Source organism: Geotrypetes seraphini, chromosome 5, assembly GCF_902459505.1.
Source record: "Geotrypetes seraphini chromosome 5, aGeoSer1.1, whole genome shotgun sequence".
Lineage (NCBI taxonomy): Eukaryota > Metazoa > Chordata > Amphibia > Gymnophiona > Dermophiidae > Geotrypetes > Geotrypetes seraphini.
The window spans coordinates 268877764-268903463 of record NC_047088.1 but is presented as its reverse complement, the minus strand read 5'-3'; the positions used below and the strand labels follow the sequence as shown (position 1 = coordinate 268903463).

General features: G+C 45.0%; 1 protein-coding gene across 2 annotated transcripts in view; it reads left to right on the top strand.

Annotated features, from left to right (window-relative positions):
* Nucleotides 1–25700, top strand: part of ANKZF1 (ankyrin repeat and zinc finger peptidyl tRNA hydrolase 1) — a 90185-nt gene that overhangs the window by 21647 nt on the left and 42838 nt on the right. For both annotated transcript variants that reach the window (XM_033944865.1, XM_033944866.1), the window contains 4 exons: nucleotides 4984–5099; nucleotides 5946–6099; nucleotides 6430–6652; nucleotides 6786–6899. In XM_033944865.1, coding sequence (XP_033800756.1) covers nucleotides 4984–5099; nucleotides 5946–6099; nucleotides 6430–6652; nucleotides 6786–6899 — 607 coding nt within the window. The remainder of the gene's footprint in view (nucleotides 1–4983; nucleotides 5100–5945; nucleotides 6100–6429; nucleotides 6653–6785; nucleotides 6900–25700) is intronic.

The following is a 25700-nucleotide window of genomic DNA, read 5'->3' as shown; positions in this document are numbered from 1 at the left end:
CCAGTTTAATCTTGTTCAGTGCAAACTGGCTAACCTGAGTTTTCACAGTGCAACGGAGCAATCTTCAATTCAACGTTCTCTCTCAAGACTGCTCAGCCTTAATCACTGCGCACAGAGGTTTGGTAACCTGACACCACCGTTCTTCAGCTGTTCTTCCTGCTCCGCTGAGATATACTCAAGCATTGATATCTGCACTGGTGCTATACGGACAGTAAACTTTGCCCCTTTTAATCTTACAGTCTCTGTCCTAAACATGCATTCACCTTTCAAAGCAAGCCATGGAGGAACAATAAGGTAAGAACAAAAACATTCCCTTAAAACTCACAGGGTTATGCTGTCTCCATGGGTTCAGGTTGGCATTCACCTGGGCTCAATACCACTGGCTCTTCTATCATATCCCAGTCAGACTGCCATCCCAGACCTGGCTGTTCCTCAGCTCACGCTGGACTCTGTCTCTGCACAGCTTGTCTTCCCGGGACTCTCCAGCCCAGCCCCTCCTCCGTCCTCTCCCCTGTAGCTGCAGGAGGGAGAGTTTCCTTCCCTCTGCTTGAATCGTTTCTTTCCAGGCACCCTGCTGATCTGCCTCCTGCCTAATAGGCACTGGATAATAGCAAGGCAGAACTTTCTTGCCTGGCTTTAGGACTGCCTCAGGAAAGTTACAGCTTCTTTGTTCTATTTCCATTTCTTCCTCGCTTTCTACAGGATAGTCAGCTGATCTACTCCCCCGGACCCTGACTTGGTCAGCCCTTCTGCACCGGGGTTTGTATATTTTCCTATATTTCTCTGTGACTAACCTTGAGGATCCAGCCGGTTTGTCACAATATCGCTACAGGAATTCAGGCCTGAATCTCAGCCTTGCTGTCCGACATTGCCACTTGGATGTCTCACCGCCATCTCAAATTGAATATGGGTAAAACTGAACTCCCCCCCCCCCCCCCCCGTTGTTCTCTATTTCTGTGGATAACAGTCTCCTCCCTGTCTTGTCAGCTCTCAACCTTGGTGTAATCTTTGACTGCTCTCTCTCCTTCTCCGCTCAGATCCAACAAACTACTGAAACCTGTCACTTCCTCCTCTTTAATATTACCAAAATCCAACCTCTCCTCTCCAAACACACTACCCATACTCTTATCCACATGCTCTCATCGCCTCACACTTAACTACTGCAACGTACTTCTCTCAAGTCTCCCGTGCAATCCATTTGGAATGCTGATGCACGACTCATTCTGTGAGAGCTGCCATGCTCACATTACCCCTCTCCTCAAGTCACTTCATTTGCTCCCCATCCTTTTCCAAATACAGTTCAAACTCCTCTTACTGACTTACAAGTGCATTCACTCTATAGCCCCTCAATACCTCTCCTCACTTATCTCCCCTTATGCTCCTTCCCGTGAACTCCGTTCGTCGTGTTAGTCCCTCTTACCTGTACCCTTCTCCTCCTCTGCCAACTCCAGACTCCGTTCTTTCTTTCTTACCGTGCCGTATGCCTAGAACTGGCTGCCATTGCGCTCCATCTCCATCAGGCTTCAAATCCAAGCTACAAGCCCACTTTTTTGAAGCTGCTTTCAACTCTTAACTCCCACTCACTGTCAGTATTATTCCTTCTACCAGAATCTCCCCAACCCTGAGATGTCCTGTCTGCCTGTCCAAATTAGATTGTAAGCTCTTCTGAGCAGGGACTTTATATTGAATGTTAAATGTACTGCGCTGTGTATGCCTTTCAGTGCTGTAGAAATGATAAATAGTGGTAGTAGTAGTAGTAATTGATTGAATTGATGGAACATCCAACGAATGTGCTGAACCAGAACATGGTGATCATACAGGTTGATGTAAAAGCAAAGAAGCGGAAGTGGCTGGTGAAATAGTTGTTAAAAGTTTAAAGTTGAGCAGCAAAATCTTATAACAAATTCTATGTTCTATTTTCAACCTTCTATGCGTTGATAAAATATGGTCACACTTAGACAAATCTCGTAGTACTCGAGCCACTGAATTTTGTACAATTTGAAATGATTTCAGTGGGATAACAAGGCTTGGAATCATCATTCTAAAATTTAATGGTGGTAAATAATCCTTATGCCTAGTTTCCAATCGTAGTCTTGAAAAATAGTACCTATGAACAGATTACACTCAAGGATCAAATCTTCTGAACAAATGTTGTGAAGGTAGGAATGGGATAAGCTGAGAGCAACATTATTTATGCTTCAACTTAATTTGCTAAACAGCTTAAAAAATCCAATGCTTCAGAATGAAAAATTTTCACTCTAAAGAAAAATGGAATTTCTACATCCAAACCTCCTAATACAGTGCAAAGAGGGGGTAAAATAATATTAAATAGGATCTGTCCGTCAACAGTTTCAAATCCAGTTCACCACTTTGGGTCCTAAGTTCAGCGTGTCAAGAATGCACTTCCTATCTAATATCTAGGTGTTTAAGATGTCTGATCATTAGAATAAATAATCAATGGCCCCCAAATCTTTTTAAACTTATTATAATTCCCCTGTTGCATGGCAAACACCCTTTCCATTTTATAAATATGACATACTGAGTTCCACCAAAAGGTATAATTAAGCTTCATATAGTCCTTCCAATTTCCAGTAGATAAGGGGGGGTGGGAGTGGAAAGATAATAATTGACAAATATGTTATTATTAATAAATGGGGGGTGGGGGGGTTTCTTTTATAGATAATATAAATAAGATTGTCAAGTGATTTGTTAAATTTTTCTGTTTGATTGATTATTATGCACTTGTAAAACGTTCCATTTTGTACAGATGACACACTGAGTTCCAACCATCCCTTTTCTAATAATTCCTAGTATCTTGTTTTGCTCTTTTGGCTGCTGATGCACATTGGGTGGTAGGTTTCAGTGTATTGTCTACAATGACACCCAGATTTTTTGGGGGGAGGTGCTGAGTGGGCAGACTTGATGGGCTGTAGCCCTTTTCTGCCGTCATCTTCTATGTTTCTATGACCCCCAAAGGGGGACCCTAGCATCTGGTAACTGTGATTTGGGTTGTTCTTCCCAATGTGCATCACTTTTCATTTGTCCACATTAAATTTCATCTGCCACTTGGATGCCCAGTCTTCCAAGTTCCACATGTGTTTTAACAACTTTGAACAGCAAGGCTTTTGATAGCGTCCCACTCCGTAGACTCTTGAACAAGATGAGTTTGTTGGGGCTAGGAGAAATACTAACTGCAAGGGTTAGGGACTGGCTCAGTGGCAGACATCAGAAGGTGGTGGTAAATGGTACTCCCTCTGAAAAGTCAGAAGTGCACAGTGGAGTACCGCAGGGCTCAGTCCTGGGTCCAATCCTATTTAATATCTTCATGCAAGATCTGCCTCTGGGACTTTGGGGTAAAATTGTATTATTTGCCCATGATGCTAAATTATGCAACATAGTGGGCAGAGGTTCCATGCCCGACGCTATGACACAGGACATACTTTTTCTGGAGCACTGGTCTACTATTTGGCAGCTGAATTTTAATGCCAAGAAATGTAAAGTTATGCACCTTGGTAGCAGAAACCCATGCAGAAACTACACTCTGAATGGTGAGATCTTAACCAGAACTGTGGCAGAACGGGACTGGGAGTAATCATTAGTGAAGATATGAAGGCAGCCAATCAGGTGGAGAAAGCCTCATCTAAAGCTAGATAAATGCTGGGTTGCATCCGGAGAAGCTTTGTCAGCCAAAAGCCCGAGGTGGTAATGCCGCTGTATAGGTCCATGGTGGGGGGTATTTTGGTTTTCTTATGAGTGCAAATTGAATATGGGGGAGGGAATCTGAATTAGATCTTGATAGAATATTAAGTGATGTATTTAAGTATAAAATGATGTTATATGACATTACACTTATTGTAAATTTTAAAAATGAATAAAGAATTTAAAAAAAAAACAACAACACACCCTAAGATTCAAGATTCTGCATGCAATACAACCCCCAGAGAAAAGAAACAATTGTATTTCCACTATTTTCCTGGCACTGAAGTAAGGCTTACCGGTCTGTAATTTCCCGGATCTCCCCTGGAATCCATTTAAAATTGGCCATAACATTTGCCATCCTCCAATCTTAGGTAGTACAGACGATTTTAGCGACAGATTACAGATCACTAACAGCAGATCAGCAATTTCATTTTGAGTTCTTTCAGTACCCTGGGATATACCTTCCATTGATATAATTAATGATCATATGAGGTTAACAGCAATACTTATTACTGTTGAGATACAAACTATTTTGAAAACAGGGAAAGATGCTTCTTTATTATCTTTTCAGTTTTGGTGGAACTCAGTTTGCTCAGTTGGGAAATATGAGGCAGCCATAATGGAAAAGAGAGACAAGAAAGCTAAATTCAAAAGGTTGTAGTCACCTATATAAGACTATGTAGACAATGTTTGAGTGTTATTAAACAATGGATAAGTATGTATGGTTTTTCACTCTTTGCAAATGGGGTGGGCTTGGGAATAGTTTTTCTTAGAAGTTTTAAGAATATCCTTTGCATTGTGATAATATTGTTTGTGAACAGACTTGTTAGAATTTATATTCTGCTTAAATGTATGTTTAATATATAAAAAATTTAAATAAAATTTTGAAACTTGTCAATTTGGCTTAGTACATCTTCCTGGTTTACTGAGATTTCTTTCAGTTCCTCCACATCATCACCCTTGAAAACCATTTCCATTTTAGGTAGATCTCTTACATCTTCTGTAAAAACCGAAGCAAATAATTCATTCAGTCTCTCTTCTTTAGCCTTATCCTCCCTGAGTGCCATAGAACAGAGTAATGGGCTTGTTGGACTTTTGACTGGTATGTTCTTATTTGTTCAGTTCTTGGATATCTAGTACTGCTATTGTAAATCAAGTAGATTATTTTGATAGTGGCACTGGAAGAAGAGATACTTTGGGAGGGGCAGTCTAAGGCAAGAGAACATTCTAGGTATGGAGTAAAGGGGTTGTGAAGGATTGACTGTTGCCTCCCCTTTTCCTAAGGATGCTGAAATGGAGCCATCAGACCTGGTAGAGTGTTTGAAGAGTCTGCATGTCAACTGCTGCTGGCTGATTCTCATGACAGGAGGAGGTCATTTTGCTGGAGCAGTCTTCAGAGGGTAGGGAGAAACTTTGTAGGTTTCAGTCTCCACATCATAAGAACATAAGATTTGCCGCTGCTGGGTCAGACCAGTGGTCTATCTTGCCCAGCAATCCGCTCACACGGCGGCCTTTAGGTCAAAGACCAGTGCCTTACTAGAGTCTAGCCTTACCTGCGTATGTTATGGTCCAGTAGGAACTTATCTAACCTTTTCTTCAATCCCTGTAGGGTGCTTTCCCCTATAATAGCCTCTGGAAGAGCGTTCCAGATTTCTACCACACTCTGGGTGAAGAAGAACTTCCTTACGTTTGTACGGAGTCTATCCCCTTTTAACTTTAGAGAGTGCCCTCTCATTCTCTCCACCTTGGAGAGGGTGAACAATCTCTCTTTCTTTACTAAGTCAGTTCCCTTCAATATCTTGAATGTTTCGATCATGTCCCCTCTCAGTCTCCTCGTCTTAAGGATCAAAAGAGAAGGAGATTTTGAGGAGTGCTTATGGTGGGTAAATCTGCCAATGATTGGGATTCCCAGCAGGGGGTGAGGATTCATGAAATGTGTGTACTCATTGAGGGAGGAGTGGACAAGGTCTGTGACAAGGGAGGTGTCTCCTTGCAGGGATAGAGTGGGTTGCTCATACTGGTGGTGTGATGAAAGGGTTAGGGGTCTGGCTGCTGTTAAGGGAGAATGGTTTGATTTCTTTTGAAGGAGGGAGGCAATTCATTCCAGTGTGACTGGGTGGAGAGATAGGGATGGGAAAGAGGATGCAGTGAAGGGAATGCTGACTTATGCTGAAGAGGGTAAGAAAATTCCTGAAGGCACAATTCATAATATTTACTGCTTATCTCTCATTTTGACCCCTGGGAAGGAACGAAGTGGTCAAACACAAAACTTTCCATCGATACACCATTCGAGCCAAGAGAGGGACATCACAAGGGCTCCATGACAGCCAGAACCATGGCAGCATGCCCAAGTCAGCAGGAGCCTCTCTGCGACGCTATAATGAGCTGGCTCTACTAAAGGTGAGTGCCTTGTTTGGAGTAGTAGACTGTGCTGCAAAGAGACAAGCTCGGGATAAACTGGTCTTGTGAGGGTGCAGGGTAGTGTAGGACACAGCTATGTGCAGTACAGCCCTGTGATGGGAGGGCACAAGGTGGTTTGGTATTGTAGGATGCAGCTACGTGAAGGGAGAGTCATGGGGGTGCTGGGCAGTGCATGTTATGGGAGCCCCAGCCCCCATCAAAGGTGAGATGTCCTCTGATTACTTTACTGGCTTCTGCATTAGCTGTACAGCTCTTCTCGCATATGATGCTGTATGAAGTGCTGACACTCTTTTATTTGTCTCTGTGCAGGATATACAAATTCTGCTAGAAAGCTGGGCCCAAGAGCTGCAGGAAGCACATGCCATCTTCTTGCGTGCTCCCAGCCATAATACAGCCATCTTCTATGGCAGAAAAAACAGCCTGTTGCAGAAGAACGATCCCCGTATCCGGAACATTCCGATTGCTACACGCAGGGCCACATTCAAAGAGGTGAAAAGAGTGCACGCTACACTCGCTGCACTGCAGGTGTACGGTGAGACCCCCTTGCTAGAAACCCTCTTCTTTCATAGCTTTTGCTTACTGTGATGAGTTCCTCTCCTCCTCTAGTGCTTATAGAATTACATAATCAAAGGATAAGTGGGAAATAGATTTTTATTCATTTTTAGGGAAGGACACAGATACAGTGGATATAATGAGTAATCCCAAAAAAGTCTGGAAAAAGGCAAAAAGCATTACACTGAAAGAACCCTATACAGCGGAGACCCACAGTGAGTTACATGGTGAGTTACAGGAGAAAAGCCCTGAATCTATCTTCAGTGCTAGTAGAAACAATGTGATAAATAAAGGCAATTCATTCTCTGCTGTTTGCACTTGTATTTGGTGTCTGGAAAGAAAGGGACTCTCCCAACATTTTTCTAAATAATCCCAAAACAAATGTACTGCTGTGAGTGGGGGTTTTTTTTAAAAGTTATTACTGGATGATCCCTGTTTTCAAATTGTCATTCAGGACATGACTATTAGCAAACTGGCATGTAGTGAAAAAATAAAGTTGTGATTACATTTTTGTGACAAAATTAGAAATACGGTGCAAAGCGTTTGCTGATAAAAATTGACTTTGAAAGGTAGATGCAACAGGATTAACCAAGCACTGACCTGGAAGTGGGTTCCCATGAACTGAAGAAAAGCATTAGTTGAGGAGCCTGTATTGAGCCAGGAGGATAAACCACAGACTCATCACACAATATGGTGTGAATTTGGGATTTCATAGTCATTGGTAGGTGAAACTGTAAAGTAAGATCTTCAGTTACAGTGCTTAAAAAGAAAAGGGGCGATTGAGCTGACAAAGGCTAAGAAAACTGTGACTGAAACAGAATCCATCAAGTTTAGTTCACTAATGAAAAAATCTTTACTTTTTCTTCACTGGTAAACAAACAAAACAATTGTGTTCCAGATGACACAAAAAAGGAAAATATAGCAGCCTCTGTCAGCATTCAACAGAAGCCTAACATTCTCTGTCAGTATGTCTGCTCTAGGACAGACAAGCATTCAGGTGTTAAAATTAATGGCAGTTATTACAGAGATGTCGTCCTACAACCAAAACTTCTGCCTCAGATTTGAGACATTTCTGAATACTTTATTTTTCAACAGGATGGATGGAGCTCCAGAGCATTGAGAGTCGTGACAGTAGTGAGGTCCCACCTCCAGTCTGGCAACCTCTTCTGACATGGAGGAGAAAGGTCTCCTAAAAGGAGAGTATTACCATGGAGAAGCAGGAACGGATCCTGTAGCCAGGCCTGCCCTCCTGGGAATGCAATATCCTCTCACACCAGGAAGAAAGAGTTAGGATGGCTGTTGTCGGGGAGATTTGATCATTAAGTTTGTAGATAGCCAAGTGGCTAGTGGATCTGAGGATTACTTGGTCATTTGCCTGCATGGTGCGAATGTGGTAGACTTCATGCATCGTCTAGATAAGATTTTGGACAGTGCTGGGGAGGAGCCTGCTGCCTTGGTACATATAGTTCTGGAAGCCAAATTTAGGCTCTAAGGTAGTAAGCTAAAATCAGAACCTCTAGGATAGCATTTTCAGAAGTGCTCCCTGATCCTACACAGGACCCAAGGTGCAAGCAGGGCTATGGAGTGTCAGTGCATGGGTGAGGAGATGGTGCAGGGAAGAGGGTTTTGGATTTTCTGGAACTGGACAACATTTTGAGGAAGGGGGAGTGAATTCAGCAAAGATGGGCTCCACCTTAACCAGGGTGGAATCAGGCTGCTGGCACCAACATTTAAGAAGAGGATATTTATTTCATTCATTTTCTATCCCCCTTGTCCCCAAAGAGCTCAGAACGGCTTACAGGTTAATCATACATATTATATAGTTAACAGGATATAATTTGACATTACAGTACAAGTTTACAATACAAGGTTGTAACCTAAGGATACTAGACTCCTGGAATGCCCTTCCAGGAGAGGTGGTAAAGTTAAAAACAGTGAGTGAATACAAAAAATGGATGTGATGGACACAGCGGGTGCCTAAATAGAGGATGGCAACGCAACATGGCTGTCGAGGTGTTATTTGGCGCAAGAGTAGTGGAACGGAGGCCAATACCAGACAGACTTGTACAATCTTTGTCCCACAAATGGCATAAAGACAATTGAAGCTTTGGCAACTCTAGTGTTGTAGATCACTTTGTCACAGACTGCAAGTGAGGGTGCTTTAGAGCTCAGGAGGGGAGGGGAAGACATCTTGACTAGTAAGTTGAATACTGTCAGCAATGCTTGAAGTCTTGGTTGTAAGAACATAAAGAGTTGTTATACTGGGACAGACAAAAAGTCTGTTGAGTCCATTATCTTGTTTCTATCAGTGGCCAACCCAGGTCACAAGTACCTGACAAGATTCCAGGAAGAAAAACAGATTTTATGCTGCTTATTCTATTATTATTATTATTATTCTTTATTCTTATATACCGCCATACCCAGTGAGTTCTAGGCGGTTTACATCAATTAGCAAATGATCTGCATTGAATAGCAGATTTACAACAAAATTAGAAGTAGGTTTACAAAATTAGAAGCAGATTTACAGCATGATTAGAAGTATTTTTAACAGCAAATTGCAGGCTGAATTACGATAAATTACAGTGATTTGCCGCAGTCAGCCGTGAAATTACAGCGATTCTTAACTGTCTGCAAAGAGGGCAGGTTTACAACAATATTACAGAAATTGCAGGTTTGATCGAGCTAGGTAGGGGAGGTAGAGAGAGTGGGGGAGGGAGGGACTGGTGAAGGAGGAAGGGGGCAGGGGTGGGGTAAGTGTCATGTGAGGTGAATGGATTATTAAGGGTCGTGTTTGCTGAAAAGGTACGTTTTTAGTAGTTTTCTGAATGATAGGTAAGTGGGGGCCTCGAGTATCATCTGTGCTAGCCATGGGTTCGACTTGGCTGCTTGGAAGGCAAAAGTTCTATCAAGGAATCTTTTGAGAGGACAGTGTTTAGGCGAAGGGAAGGCGAACAATTGAGTTCTCCGTGATGTCCTGTTGCTGCAGTAAAGGTTAAAGTGTGTGTTTATGTAACTTGGGGAGGAGCCGTTAACCGATTTGTAGCAGAAGCATGCAAATTTAAAAAGAATTCTAGATTCAAATGGTAGCCAGTGTAGTTGGTGATAGAAAGGGGTGACATGTTCCCATTTCTTTAGGCCAAAGATGAGATAAGCAGTGGATTTCTCCAAGCCATTTTAATAATGGCCTATGGACTTCTCTTTTAGGAAATTATCCAAACCCTTCTTAAACCCTACTAAGCTAACTATTTGTCCGGCAATGAATTCCAGAGTAGAGAATGACACGGGGAAAATATTTGTCCCTGTCTCCGCCCTGTCCCCACAAACCATTTGATCCCATCCGCAGAAGCCTCAAATAATTTTATACTGAACTTATTTTATTGAAGTATATAAAGAAACAATATTCTGGCTACCGAACTAGAGGAAGAGATCTTCAGTTGGCAGGGCTTTGTTTATAAATGTTTTATCAACACAATTGCAATACTATATCTTAATGCAAAAAAAAAAAAAAAAGAAATAGTTTTATCTACCTTTGTTGTCTGGTTCCTGCTTTCTTCATCTTCTCATCATTCTATTCCTTCTATCCATTGTCTGCCTTCTCTCTGCCTCTTCCATATGGAATCTGCTCTATTTTTATGCTTCTACCAGAAACAGTGCCTCTCCCATCTCTCTCTCTCTCCCTCCACCCCACCTGCCTGGACTGAGGCGATTGAAAAGGAGAACCGCACAATTGCGAGGGGTGATGTGAGGCAACGCATGCAAAATACTTAACCTTGGTGACAAGGCTATTCGGGGCAATGAATGGCCTTGTTCTCGTACCCTTGGCAACCAGTTTTTTCTCCTCCCCGTTTTGGCGGATAACAGTCACCATGTCATTCTCTATTCCAGAGTTTAATTACCCATTGAGTGAAGAAATATTTTCTCCAATTTGTTTTAAATCTACTACTTAGTAATTTCATTACATGCCCCTGAGACCTAGTATTTTTGGAAAGAGTAGATAAAGGGGAAGGGCATTGGGACTTGTACAGTGCCTTTTTGTAGTTTTACAACCACACTCAAAGCGGTTTATATACAGATACTTCAAGCCAAACATTTTCCCTATCTGTCCCAGTGGGCTAACTGTGTAATATTCAACTCCACTGAGTAATTTTTACCAAATGTGTGAACTTTCTCTCTTTCGCTATGCTTTCACCCAAAGGTCTGTATTATTTTAAAGCTATTGTCAGGAAACTGATCCCCAAATCTCCCTTCACAAGCAATATTCCTCAATATATGACAATGGAAACCAGAAATGAACTTAAATAATCAAATTAGTTTATTGAAAGAATTAATTTAATAATTACAAGAAAGAATTGAACTAGTGCAGCAGGTTACTATATAAACTGGAGGCAAAGAGATGAATTTCAAAGTCTGATCACATTTTAGAACTTAACCTAAATCAGCTAGCTCTTACTCTATGTACTCTTAAAATTTAAAAATATAATTCAGGCCTGGTCTAGACAGCTATGTAACAAAGCCTAAGTTTAACCTAACTTCCCTATAGCCTATAAAGCCAAAACTACCTCAATGCTAATCGTAACATCTTATAGATCTCTATCATATATTCCCTGAACCGTCTTGTCTCCAGGCTGAAGAATCCTAGCCGTTTTAGCCTTTCCTCAGAGGGAAGTCCTTCCATCCCTTTTATCATTTTTGTCACCCTTCTCTGTACCTTTTCTAATTCCTCTATATCTTTTTAGAGATATGGCAACCAGAACTGCACCATATAGAGATACCACGGCATTATAACATATTGGAGGTAGGCTTCAGAGGGTAGTAGTGAATGGCACCCCCTCCGAAATGTCAGAGGTGATAAGTGGAGTGCCACAAGGCTCCGTCCTGGGCCCGATCTTGTTCAACATCTATATAAGAGACTTGACAGAAGGGCTCCGAGGTAGAATAACATTATTCGCCGATGATGCCAAACTAAGCAATGTAGTGAGCAAAAGCACAACAGACAAAAATGCAATGGCAGATGATATGGTGCATGACCTACTTCTACTGGAGCACTGGTCTAGGTCCTGGCAACTCAGTTTCAATGCCAAAAAATGCAAAGTCATGCACCTGGGAAGCCAAAATCCATGCAAGATTTACACCCTAAATGGTGAGATCCTGACAAGAACTGAAGCAGAAAGAGACTTAGGGGTGATTGTCAGGGAAGACATGAAGTCTGCAAATCAAGTGGAGCAAGCTTCATCCAAAGCAAGGCAAATCATAGGTTGCATACGCAGGAGTTTCATCAGCCATAAACCTGAAGTCATTATGCCACTATATAGATCCATGGTGAGACCGCACCTGGAGTACTGTGTGCAATTCTGGAGGCCGCATTACCGCAAGGATGTGCTGAGACTGGAATCGGTCCAGAGAATGGCCACCAGGATGGTCTCGGGACTCAAGGAGCTCCCGTACGAGGAGCGGTTAGGGAAATTGCAGCTCTACTCACTCGAGGAACGTAGAGAGAGGGGAGATATGATCGAGACATTCAAGTATCTCACGGGCCGCATCGAGGTGGAAGAAGACATCTTTTTCAAGGGTCCCGCAGCAACAAGGGGGCATTTGTGGAAAATCAGGGGCGGGAAACTGCACAGTGACACTAGGAAGTTCTTCTTCACTAAAAGGGTGGTTGATCGCTGGAATAGTCTTCCACTTCAGGTTATTGAGGCCAGTAGTGTGCCAGATTTTAAGGCCAGATGGGATAGACATGTGGGATCTATCCGCAAAGATAGATAGGGAGGGTCACTGGAGTGGGCAGACTTGATGGGCCTTGGCCCTTATCTGCCGTCTATTTCTATGTTTCTATGTTTCTATTCCTTTCCTGTTCATTCCTAACATTCTATTTGCTTTCTTAGCAGCCTCTGTACATTGAGCTGAGGGTGTCAACATATCCTCAACAATGACACCTAAATACTTTTCCTGGGCAGTGACTCCTAACACAGAATCCAGCATCCATAGCTATCGTTTGGGTTCCTCTTTCCCACATGCATCATTCTACACAAACCAAATTATTCAAATTACTAAAGGAACTCACAGTTACCAAAACCCTATCTGGCCATTAACAAGCCTCCCCCTCCTCCATTTGCCTCCCAGCTAGCAGAATTCTTTAGAAGGAAAATCGCTATAGCTAGGGATACCTTCACTGGAACCCTGAACAAGATAACTCTCCCCCCATCCCTCCGAGAAAGTGTTGTGTGCAGCGAACAGAATCTGGTCTGACTTCCCAATACTTCAGTGGTCCAACATAAACAAACTATACAATAAATACAACCATGCAACCTCAACTACCTCGAGCCTGAAATTCCGCACCCACCTCACTCGATGGATACAGTCTATGCTCACTGAAGGCCTTTTCCCACAAGATCTCCCATCACCCCTATCTTGAAAGACCCTAAGGGAGCAACAGATCTACCTTCCAATTACAGACCTATAGCCTCAATACCTCTTTACACCAAGCTCATGGAAGGCCTGGTGGCAAAATGTCTCACGGGCTATTTAGAATTCCACAACACTATATCAAAAAGTAAAGGAGAAAAGGGACAACCTTGTCTAACCCCCCAATGCAAATTAAAATGCTCTGAAAAATTATTATTAATATATAATCTAGCAACAGGGGAGCTATACAATGTTTGAATCATTTGTATAAATCCTGGACCTATACCAAACCAATCCATAGCCTGATACATGAAGATCCATTCCACCCAATCAAAGGCCTTCTCTGCATCCAAGGATACCGAAAAGGCCGGATCTTTCATGGCTTTTGTTAAATATAACATATGAAAAGCCAACCTGGTATTATTAGAAGAATGTCTCTGAGCAACAAACCCTGTTTGGTGCATACCAACTATATAAGGGAGAGCCTTAGTCAAACGTAATGCCAAAAGTTTTCCGTCTACATTAATCAAAGAGATAGGCCTGTAGTTTGAAACCAAAGTAGGATCTTTATTTGGCTTTGGTAAAACTATAGTTAACGATTCTGCCATAGTACCTGAAATACAACCTTTAATTAGTTGAGCCTGATTATAAATTTAACAAATGAGGTAAAAGGGTAATTTGGAATGATTTATAAAATTCTACAGTAAAACTATCACCACCCGGAGCGATCCCTTGTTATTAGCTATTCAGCAAGTAAAGGAGATACAGGGTATTCATAGTAACATAGTAGATGACGGCAGATAAAGACCCGAATGGTCCATCTAGTCTGCCCAACCTGATTCAATTTAAATTTTTTTTTTTTTTTTCTTCTTATCTGGGCAAGAATCCAAAGCTTTACCCGGTGCTGTGCTTGGGTTCCAACTGCCGAAATCTCTGTTAAGACTTACTCCAGCCCATCTACACCCTCCCAGCCATTGAAGCCCTCCCCTGCCCATCCTCCACCAAATGGCCATACACAGACACAGACCGTGCAAGTCTGCTCAGTAACTGGCCTAGTTCAATATTTAATGTTATTTTCTGATTCTAAATCTTCTGTGTTCATCCCACGCTTCTTTGAACTCAGTCACAGTTTTACTCTCCACCACCTCTCTCGGGAGCGCATTCCAGGCATCCACTACCCTCTCCGTAAAGTAGAATTTCCTAACATTGCCCCTGAATCTACCACCCCTCAACCTCAAATTATGTCCTCTGGTTTTACCATTTTCCTTTCTCTGGAAAAGATTTTATTCTACGTTAATACCCTTCAAGTATTTGAACGTCTGAATCATATCTCCCCTGTCTCTCCTTTCCTCTAGGGTATACATATTCAGGGCTTCCAGTCTCTCCTCATACGTCTTCTGGCGCAAGCCTCCTATCATTTTTGTCGCCCTCCTCTGGACCGCCTCAAGTCTTCTTACGTCTTTCGCCAGATACGGTCTCCAAAACTGAACACAATATTCCAAGTGGGGCCTCACCAATGACCTGTACAGGGGCATCAACACCTTCTTCCTTCTACTGACTACGCCTCTCTTTATACAGCCCAGCATCCTTCTGGCAGCAGCCACTGCCTTGTCACACTGTTTTTTCGCCTTTAGATCTTCGGACACTATCACCCCAAGGTCCCTCTCCCCGTCCGTGCATATCAGCTTCTCTCCTCCCAGCATATATGGTTTCTTCCTATTATTAATCCCCAAATACATTACTCTGCATTTCTTTGCATTGAATTTTAGTTGCCAGGCATTAGACCATTCCTCTAACTTTTGCAGATCCTTTTTCATATTTTCCACTCCCTCTTCAGTGTCTACTCTGTTACAAATCTTGGTATCATCTGCAAAAAGGCACACTTTTCCTTCTAACCCTTCAGCAATGTCAATCACAAACATATTGAACAGGATTGGCCCCAGCACCGAACCCTGAGGGACTCCACTAGTCACCTTTCCTTCCTTCGAACGACTTCCATTAACCACCACCCTCTGGCGTCTGTCCGACAGCCAGTTTCTGACCCAGTTCACCACTTTGGGTCCTAACTTCAGCCCTTCAAGTTTGTTCAACAGCCTCCTATGAGGAATTGTATCAAAGGCTTTGCTGAAATCCAAGTAAATTACATCTAGCATATGTCCTCGATCCAGCTCTCTGGTCACCCAATCAAAAAATTCAATCAGGTTCGTTTGGCACAATTTACCTTTTGTAAAGCCATGTTGCCTCGGATCCTGTAACCCATTAGATTCAAGGAAGTACACTATCCTTTCTTTCAGCAACACTTCCATTATTTTTCCAATAACTGAAGTGAGGCTCACCGGCCTGTAGTTTCCCGCTTCATCCCTGTGACCACCTTTATGAATAGGGACCACATCCGCTCTCCTCCAATCCCCAGGAATCACTCCTGTCTCCAGAGATTTGTTGAACAAGTCTTTAATAGGACTCGCCAGAGCCTCTCTGAGCTCCCTTAGTATCCTGAGATGGATCCCATCTGGTCCCATCGCTTTGTCCACCTTCAGTTTTTCAAGTTGCTCATAAACACCCTCTTCCGTGAATGGCGCAGAATCTACTCCATTTTCTCGTGTAACTTTGCCAGACAATCTCGGTCCTTCTCCAGGATTTTCTTCTGTGAACACAGAACAGAAGTATTTGTTTAGCACATTTGCTTTCTCCTCATCACTCTCCACATATTTGTTCCTAGCATCTTTTAGCCTAGCAATTCCATTTTTTATCTTCCTCCTTTCACTAATATATCTTAAAAAATTTTTATCTCCCTTTTTTACATTTTTAGCCATTTGTTCTTCCGCCTGTGCCTTCGCCAAACATATCTCTCTCTTGGCTTTCAGTTTCACCCTGTAGTCCTTTCTGCTCTTTTCTTCTTGGTTTTTTTTATATTTCATGAACGCCAACTCTTTTGCCTTTATTATGATCAGGAATATAAGGTCTCTGCTTATACAGATGATATATTGCTTCATTTGAGGAATCCTGGCACAATTATTCCATATTTGCTTGAATTGATAGAGAAATTTGGGAAATTTTCAGGTTTTAAAATAAACTGGAATTAATCAGAAGTTCTTTCTCTAAATGTACATTGCACAAAAGGTTTATTTGATTCATTTCCTTTTTTTATGGAAGGAGGAAGGAATAAAATATTTAGGTATTTCATCCTCCTCGAAACAGATCCAAACCTTACAAACCTCCAAGAGAACATCACATCATGCATAATGAGACTTCACGCCTGGTCCCTCTCAGTACAGATGAAATTAAATGAATCAAAAACAAAATTACTCTGGCTCAGCCCAAAATTAGCTCACCTGCCCGCCCTCTTCACCCTACCCACAGGCCCTGCTCTACACCTTGAGTTCTCAAGCAAGGTCCTTGGCATCACTATCGACTCCTCCCTTTCCCTCAACGATCACCTGAATTCCCTGGCAAAATCTTGTTTTTTCAGCCTCCACATGCTGAGGAAAGTTAGATCCTATTTTCACCAAAAGCATTTCACCATCCTTGTACAATCCATCATCCTATCCAAACTCGATTATTGTAACGCCATCTACTTAGGCCTAACGAAAAAAAGTCTTCGTAGACTCCAGCTTATCCAGAACACTGCGGCTAAGCTGATTTTTGCTAAACGCAAATATGACCACGTCTCCCCTCTACTTACCAATCTTCACTGGCTCCCAGTACTTTCCAGAATTCATTTCATATGCTCCTGCCTGGCTTTCAAGATCATTCACGGCATCCTTCCGCCCCTAATCCCTCTATCCTTCCTTGCCCCGACACCAACTACCACCAGATCTGCCCACAGACATAAACTTTCCTTCCCCTCTCTACACGGCATCCTCCACGCAGGTAAACTGGGTAGATCCCTCCTCTCCAAAATCACCGGCCTCTGGAACGACCTCACTGTCCCCCCGCGGCGGAACCTGGACTCCCTCCAACTATTCCGAAAACAACTGAAAACCTGGCTTTTCTCTAGCATATAATAATCTCTTCTCCTGATTACATCCCCTCTTTTTATGCTTTGTAAACTCTTTCTCTTCTCTCTTCCCATATTTTTTAAACTCTGTAAACTGTGTCGAGCTCCACTTCAGTGGAGAAGATGCGGTATATAAACCCAAGGCTTAGTTTAGTTTAGGTATTTGGATAAAAAACACGCTAGAAGAAACAATGAAAGTGAATGAAAAATTTTTATATCAGAAGGTAACAGAATTGTGTGAGCAATGGAATCCTTTACATCAGTCTTGGGGGGGGGGGGAGTCCAACTATTAAGATGATGATTTTGCCTGTGGTTTGTTACCAAATGTGTATGATACCAGTTTTTTTTTTTTAGGGGTCTTTTTATAAAAAATTAAATAATATTCTTACAAAATTTTCTAGAATTGCCTTAGTGTCTTTACAAAAGCCAATTGCAGAGAGAGGGGTAAATTTTCCCAATTTCTATAGGTATCATCAAGCCTATATTATGCGCCAGGGTATGTATTGGGTCCTCCCAGAACTCATGGAAAAGCTCCCAGACTGGTTAGGATTGGAATGGCAGCTTCTGTTTCCTCTCAGACTTGGCCATGTTCTTAGTACCAAAATGCCTAGAGTACATAAAGAAAACAGAATATTAATAGATATATGGAAAATTGTACGATATGTCAATAATTTAACACCTATTCCAATTCAAAAATCTACAAACCAAACTATATGGCTGAACTCCAAGATTCAAATTGGCGGATTTCAGATTGTCTGGAAGTATTGGATAAAAACAGGTATACGCACGTTAGATGATGTTAAATCTAATGGTAAACTGCTGGATTTTTCACAGTTGCAACATAAATTAGGCCTTGATAAAAATCAAAATTATAAATGGTTGCAACTGAAGCAGGCTATTCAGGCGGGGTTCCCTGAATAGAAAACTCTTAATAATCAATATAGTTTAGAATTCTTATGCTTTCAGGCAGACTTCCTGGGACACCAGGCCGCACGGTGGTACAAATTATTATCTGGGTATATGAATAAAAACCCAAAAACTGGACTTAGAGATATTTGGAGCATTGAGATTAAGCATCAAATTACTGCGTCTCAATGGCCACGAATTTGGTCTTGGAGGATGAAATGTACAATGTCTGCATCTATGAGACAAACGTGGTTCTTTAGCACTCTCCAGACCAGTAGAGGTTAATCTTTACGAATGGGTATATATCCAATCATGACCAGCAGGTGGAGACTGAAAACAAAACTGTGGGACAGTATATAATATACTCCCTTCTCTATTTACATCAGTCTTCTTTCAGTCTCCAGCAGGTGTTGAGTGATCTGTACCCATCTCCCTTGGTAGGGCTGTTGGAATTTGTTTAGGGGGTTTCTAGTCCCTGTTTTTGGCCGGACAGAGCTTGGGCGGGCCCTGTTTGGGGGTCCGTCCGACCTCGGGGGTGTCAAACCTGGCGGGTCTCGAGCGGGGTCCCTCCCCCCACTTCCTCCACCTCCCCACATTTTTCTAGAGGAGCCTCAGCAGTAAGCCTTGCCCCCTAAATCAAGCAAGGCATATTGCTTCGAGAGCCTGTGGAGTCTGTTCTGTAAAAAAAAAAAAAAATCCTGAGGTAGTGCTGGTCTGGAGGGTTGTTTCCCTTTAAGAAAACTGTATTTTACTGTATTTTTTCATCTAACTGAAACTTTTTTATAGCTAGGTCGCATATGGAGCAATGAGCACTTCTAAGGGGAAAAAGTGCTCATTGTGCTCCAGGCGCGAGGCACTCGCGGCCGGCCTGTGCAAGCGGTGTTCAGGCCGGTGCGGTGGAGGAGCTCCGTCGGCAGCAGCTGCAGGCGCCCAGAGCTCCCCGCCGATGGTGCCTCGCGAGTCGGCTGGGAGCAGTGGGGAAGCCCGGTCTTCACCAACCGCCCACGGAGGGATTCCCCGAGCCGCCGACGGTCGGGTTGTTGGGGATTCCCTCTCAGCTGATATTTTGACAGCTGATGCCGGCTTGCCTGTTTTAGCGGCTGGGACTTTTCAGGCTTCTCAGCCGCTACAGGCTATGGAGGGAGCATTTTTGGCGGGAAAGTCGCCATCTTCTCAGTCTGGCCCCTCCATTTTGTCTTCCACCTCAGATGACCTTCCCCCTGTATTGGAAAAACAGGGGCAGATTTCGGCTGGGTCCCCTGCTGTGGCAGGGAGTCCCTTGGGACCCTCGGGGGGTTTTTCTCCTGATTTATTTTTTTCCTTGTGCAGAGCCTATTTTCAGGCGGCTGGGGGTCCCGGTTGCGCTCAGGGGGTTTCGGGGAGTGGGGTTTCCTCCGCGCTCCCTGCGGCTTTGCCTCTCTCGGCTGTTGTGGCGTCCCCTCCTCCTCCTCCCTTATCCAAGCGTCCGCGGGTGTCTTGGGATGAGGATTTATGGTCGGAGGAGCGTGTCGGTCTGGATGAGGACCTGGACCTTTCTGAGGAGTTCCAGGACCCTCTCGAGGGGACGGCCGCTGGCGGCGGGTTGTCGGGTTTCCCGTCCTCCGGCGAAGAGGCGTCCGTGGTGCGCCTTTTTCAGCGAGATGAGCTGCCGGACCTAATTCAACAGGTCTCTTCGGTGTTGCGTTTTGAGGATGCGCCGCCGGAGACTCCGCGTGTGGGGGACCCTCTGCTGCGGGGGATCCGTTCCGTTTCCCGCTCTTTTCCTATGCATCATGATATTCGGGATATTATTCTGGAACAGTGGAAGACGCCAGAAGCGCCGTTTCGTTTGGCGCGCAGCATGGCTCGTTTGTATCCCATCCCGGAGGGGGATTGGGCTACTTTAGCATCGCCAGTCGTAGACGCGGTGGTCTCGGCGATTTCTAAGCGGCATACCGTGCCTGTTGAGGGCGGTTCTGCCTTGCGGGACTCTGAGGAGCGCAAGTTGGAGAACATCCTTAAGCAAAATTTTCAGGTCTCTGCCTTTGGGGTCCAGGCGGCTATTTGTGGGGGACTGGTCGCTCGCGCCGTGTTTCGGTGGGCTGAGCGTGTCCTGGATCGGGAGTCTGATGACTGGTCTCTGGTGGATCAGGAGGTGGCGAAGATTGAGATGGCTGCCTCGTTCCTCTCAGATGCTCTATATGACTTGGTGCGGATCTCGGCTAAGTCTATGGCCTTTGGTGTGGCCGCGCGGCGTATTTTGTGGCTGCGCACTTGGGCGGCCGATGCTGCGTCCAAAGCTAAGCTTACTAAATTTCCCTTTCGGGGGTCCTTTTTGTTTGGGGAGGAATTGGATAAGTTGATTCAGACTCTGACAGACTCAAAGGTGCCCCGTCTGCCTGAGGACCGTGCCCGCCCTGCGTCTCGGGGTGGCGCTGCCCGGGGGCGTTTGCGGGAGTTTCGCAAGTATCGCCCTGGGCGTGGGGCTGCTTCTTTCCTGGCTCCAGGTTTTTCCCGGGGTCGGTTCTTCCAGCGCATGCAGCCCTTTCGGAGGGCCCGTCGGGGGGCAGGGAATCCCTCCGCCGGTTCCCCCGCTTCCCGTCCTGCACAATGACTCTTTGCCGGCGCCCCCGGTGGTTCCGGTGGGGGCCCGGCTGCGCAAATTTTTCCCCAAATGGGCCGAGATCACGTCCGATCAGTGGGTCCTGGAGGTGGTGCGGGACGGTTATGCCCTGGAGTTCGCCCGCTCTCTGCCGGACTTTTTCCTCGCTTCTCCATGTCAGACTCCTGGGAAGACGCAGGCTTTTCGCCAGACCCTTCAGCGCTTGCTAGATCTCAAGGCAGTTGTTCCAATGCCCCTTCCGGAGTGGGGCACGGGCAGGTACTCCATTTACTTTGTGGTGCCCAAGAAAGAGGGGACTTTTCGGCCCATCCTGGATTTGAAAGGGGTCAACAGGGCTCTCAAGATTCCTTCTTTCCGCATGGAAACCCTGCGGTCGGTCATTCTGGCGGTTCAGCCGGGGGAGTTTCTCACTTCTCTCGATCTGACGGAGGCCTACTTGCATGTTCCCATTCGGGCCTCTCATCAGCGCTTCCTTCGCTTTGCGATCTTGGGTCGGCACTATCAGTTCTGTGTGCTTCCCTTTGGGCTGGCCACGGCTCCCCGGACGTTCACCAAGGTGATGGTGGTCGTCGCGGCAGCCTTGCGGTCGGAGGGCATCCTGGTGCACCCCTACCTGGACGACTGGTTGATTCGGGCAAAGTCGTTGCAGGAGAGCTACCGGGTTATGGCTCGGGTGGTGGAGTTTCTCCGGTCGCTGGGCTGGGTGGTCAACCTTTCCAAGAGTCGGTTGGTCCCGGCTCAGCGTCTGGAGTATCTTGGGGTTCTGTTCGACACCTCCTTGGGGAAGGTCTTCCTTCCAGAGGCCCGGGTGAGCAAATTGCAATCTCAGATTCACCTTCTTTTGGCGTCCCGGTGTCCTCGGGCGCGAGATTTCCTTCAAGTCTTGGGGTCAATGGCGGCGTCCCTGGACGTGGTGAGGTGGCCGCGGGCCCACATGCGTCCTCTTCAGTATGCTCTGCTCCGGAGGTGGTCTCCCCAGAGGCACGGTTTGGAGGTTCCTGTTCCCCTGCGAGGCATGGCGCGCTGCAGTCTGCGCTGGTGGCTCCGGACCCCTCACCTGGTTCAGGGGGTGGGTCTGGATCTCCCGCAGTGGACGGTGCTCCTTACGGATGCGAGTCTCCTCGGTTGGGGGCTCAGTGTTTGGGTCACTCAGCTCAGGGTACCTGGTCCACGGAGGAGGCCTCCTGGTCGATCAACGTGTTGGAGACCAGAGCGGTCCGGCTGGCGCTGTTGGCTTTCCACTCCCTTTTGTTGGGCAAGTCGGTCAGAGTCCTGTCGGACAATGCCACGGCGGTGGCTTATGTCAATCGTCAGGGGGGCACCAAGAGCACTCAGGTGGCGCAGGAGGTGGCTCGGCTCATGGTTTGGGCGGAGTCCCATCTTCTGGACCTCTCGGCCTCTCACATAGCCGGGGTAGAAAATGTTCAGGCGGACTTCCTCAGTCGTCACTTCTTGGATCCAGGAGAGTGGTGTCTCGGCGCCGTGGCGTTTCAGTTGATAGTGCAGGCTTGGGGCCAGCCCCTGATGGACCTGATGGCCACGAGTGGCAACGCCAAGGTGCCCCACTTTTTCAGTTGTCGCAGGGACGGTCTGGCCGAGGGTCTGGATGCTCTGATTCAACCGTGGCCAACAGAGGGGCTGTTGTATGTGTTCCCTCCTTGGCCATTAGTGGGCAGAGTACTGCTTCGCATTGTTCGCCATCCGGGGCTGGTGGTTCTGGTGGCTCCGGATTGGCCTCGTCGTCCGTGGGTTGCGGATCTGGTGAGGCATCTGGTGGTGGATCCTCTTCCTCTGCCTCTCGTGTGCGATCTTCTGACGCAGGGTCCCATTCCCATGTTCGACCCGTCTCCCTTTTGTCTTACGGCTTGGCTCTTGAAAGGGGTCGCCTTAGTAAGAAGGGATATTCAGATAAGGTGATCTCTACACTTTTGGGGTCCCGGAGGCTTTCTACCTCTCGGGCTTATGTGCGGGTTTGGCGTCTTTTTGAGGGATGGTGCCGGGCGCGGGGAGTGGTCTCTTTTCGCGCTTCCCTGCCTAACATTCTAGAGTTCTTGCAGGATGGCCTGGATAGAGGCCTGGCTTGGTCTTCTCTCCGGGTTCAACTTGCGGCCCTGTCGGCTTTTCGAGGGTTGGCTGACAGGTCAGCGTTTGTCGGCCATTCCTGATGTACTTCGCTTTCTATGGGCGGCGAAGTTGCTCAGGCCTCCCCTACGGCCCTCGATTCCCTCTTGGGATCTCAATCTGGTTCTCTCTGTTTTGGTGCGCCCGCCTTTCGAACCGTTGGATGGCTGTTCTTTGAAGGACCTTACTCTGAAGGCGGTCTTTTTGGTGGCCATTACTTCCGCTAGGCGTGTTTCTGAGCTACAGGCTTTTTCTTGTAGGGCTCCCTTCTTGGAATTTTCGAGGGAGCGGGTTGTCTTGCGGCCTGTTCCTTCCTTTCTGCCAAAAGTAGTTTCTCCTTTTCATGTCAATCAATTGGTGGTCCTCCCGGTCTTGGGTAGTCGGGAGGGCTGTTCTGAGCAACGGCAGCTGCGCAAGTTGGATGTCGGTCGGGTCCTTCGCTCTTATGTGCAGCGGACCCGGGAATTTCGGAAATCCGATCATCTCTTTGTCCTTCTGGCGGGTCCTCGTCGGGGGGCTGGCGCTTCTAAGGCTACTATTGCGCGCTGGATCAAGGAGACGATTGCTTCCGCTTATCTTCTGAGATAGAAGCCGGTTCCGGAGTTTCTCAAGGCTCATTCCACTCGGGGTCAGGTGGCTTCTTGGGCTGAGTCGTCGCTCGTGCCTCCAGTGGATATTTGTAAGGCTGCGGTTTGGTCCTCCTTGCATTCATTTGTTAGACATTATCGGGAAGATGTTCAGGCGCGTCGGGACGCGGTGTTCGGTGAGCGTGTTCTGATATCGGCCCTTCGGGGGTCCCGCCCGTGAGAGGGACTGCTTTGGTACGTCCCATTCGTAAAGATTAACCTCTACTGGTCTGGAGAGTGCTAAAGAAGGAGAAATTAGGTTCTTACCTGCTAATTTACTTTCTTTTAGCTTCTCCAGACCAGTAGAGGTCCCCACCCTGTCTGTTGTTGTTGTTGGGGCTGTTTCGCGGGCAGTTTTTGTTTTTTGCTGCGGGTTCTAGTATTTTTCTAGGGCCGGGGAGAATTAAAGAACAGCGGCTGTGGCTCGGCTGGCTTAGCTGGCGAGCTGTGGGGACATTTTCCTTCGGGTATTTCTCCTCTGCATTTTCCAACAGCATTTGGGTATGTTACTTGTTACTCCTGTTCGGAGTATTGTTTTCTTTCTGTCTTTCCAGTTCTTGGTTCTGCTTGGCTATTCGGCAGACTGAGGGAAATAGAGAAGGGAGTATAGTATATACTGTCCCACAGTTTTGTTTTCAGTCTCCACCTGCTGGTCATGATTGGATATATACCCATTCGTAAAGATTAACCTCTACTGGTCTGGAGAAGCTAAAAGAAAGTAAATTAGCAGGTAAGAACCTAATTTCTCCTTTTTCCTGTTGCATAGAGCATTCTGGACCCCTGTTCGTTTACAAAAATTGGATTGCTCTAAGTCTAATAGATGTTGTCATGGTCTAAAGTCCCCGCATGGAGATGACAATCTATTGTTTTATTGTCCATTTATTATGGCTTTTTGGAAGTCGATTTGGGGCCAAATAAATTGTTTGTTAGAGAATCATGTGGCATTGTCATATGACACAGTTTTATTTGGCATGTCTATGAGAGCCAAGAGCCAAATATCTTCCAATAATAACAAACTTTTAATGATTCTGACAGGAGTTGCCATTCAACAAATAACGCATAATTGGAAAAATTGGAATAGACTGAATTATAGTTTTTGGTGGAGATCAGTGTGTCACATATATAAAATAGAAAGAACATTTGCTGTTCAAAAAGGATATTTTAATAAATTTAAGGATGTGTATGGGCCATTAATAAATTATTGTAATGAATAGATATCATTTTCCCCTGATTAACATAAATGAAAAAATGGAGAGGGGGTGGTTTTTTGGATTTCATTATTTATGAAGGTATGGAAGAATTTATTATATTTATATGTATTATTTAATATTATTATGATGGTAGGGGAGGGGATAAATTTTATTTATTGAAAATGTTTGTGGAATTTCAAGTGATTTATTAGTTAAATTGTCATTTCTTTCTGTGCACTTGATGTTAAACATAAAATGAATAAAGAATTTAAAAAAAAAATTCCACAACATACTCCACCCCTTCCAATCAGGCTTCAGGACCAATACAGTACAGAGACACTACTAGGCTCTCTCCTGGACTCAGCCTGACAACACTTGAGCAAAGGCAAAAAACGCTAATCATATAACTAGATCTCGCTGCAGCATTTTGATCTGGTTGATCACAACCTACTACTACAAATATTCGAGACAATAGGAATCACAGGCAGGATACACTCGTGGTTCCAAGGATTCCTACAATCCAGAAATTACAGGGTAAAACCAAAGAAAAATCAAAATCCTGGTACAACCCCTGCGGTGTGCCCCAAGGATCCCCACTGTCTCCAACACTCTTCAATCTATATATTGCTTCACTAGGTGCCTGCTTAGACCAACTAAATGTAACACCATACATCTATGTAGATGACATCACCATACTTCACTTTGACCAGCTGACCCTCACAGCAATAAATGCACTACACAAAACAATGGATGAAAATCCACAAACAAATTAAACCTTGACAAAACAAAGTTCCTACTTCTCAAAACCAGCAGAACCCCTACCATAACGAACCTTGAAATAAAGTCCATCTCATACACCATACAACCCCACCTAAAAATACTAGGGGTAATGATAGATAGAGGCTGTACCATGCAACTACATATCAACAAAACAGTCCAGAAAGCCTTCGCAGTCATACATAATCTAAGGTAAATCTGAAAATTCTTTGATATAACACAATTCAGACTCCTGGTCCAGGCACTAATACTAGGCCTACTAGACTACTGCAATATCATATACCTACCCTTCCCCATCACCATGATAAAACAACTACAACCAGTGCAAAACACAGCCCTTAGACTGATCTAATCACTGAAGAAGTTTGACCACATCACCACTGCATATCAAGACACACACAGGC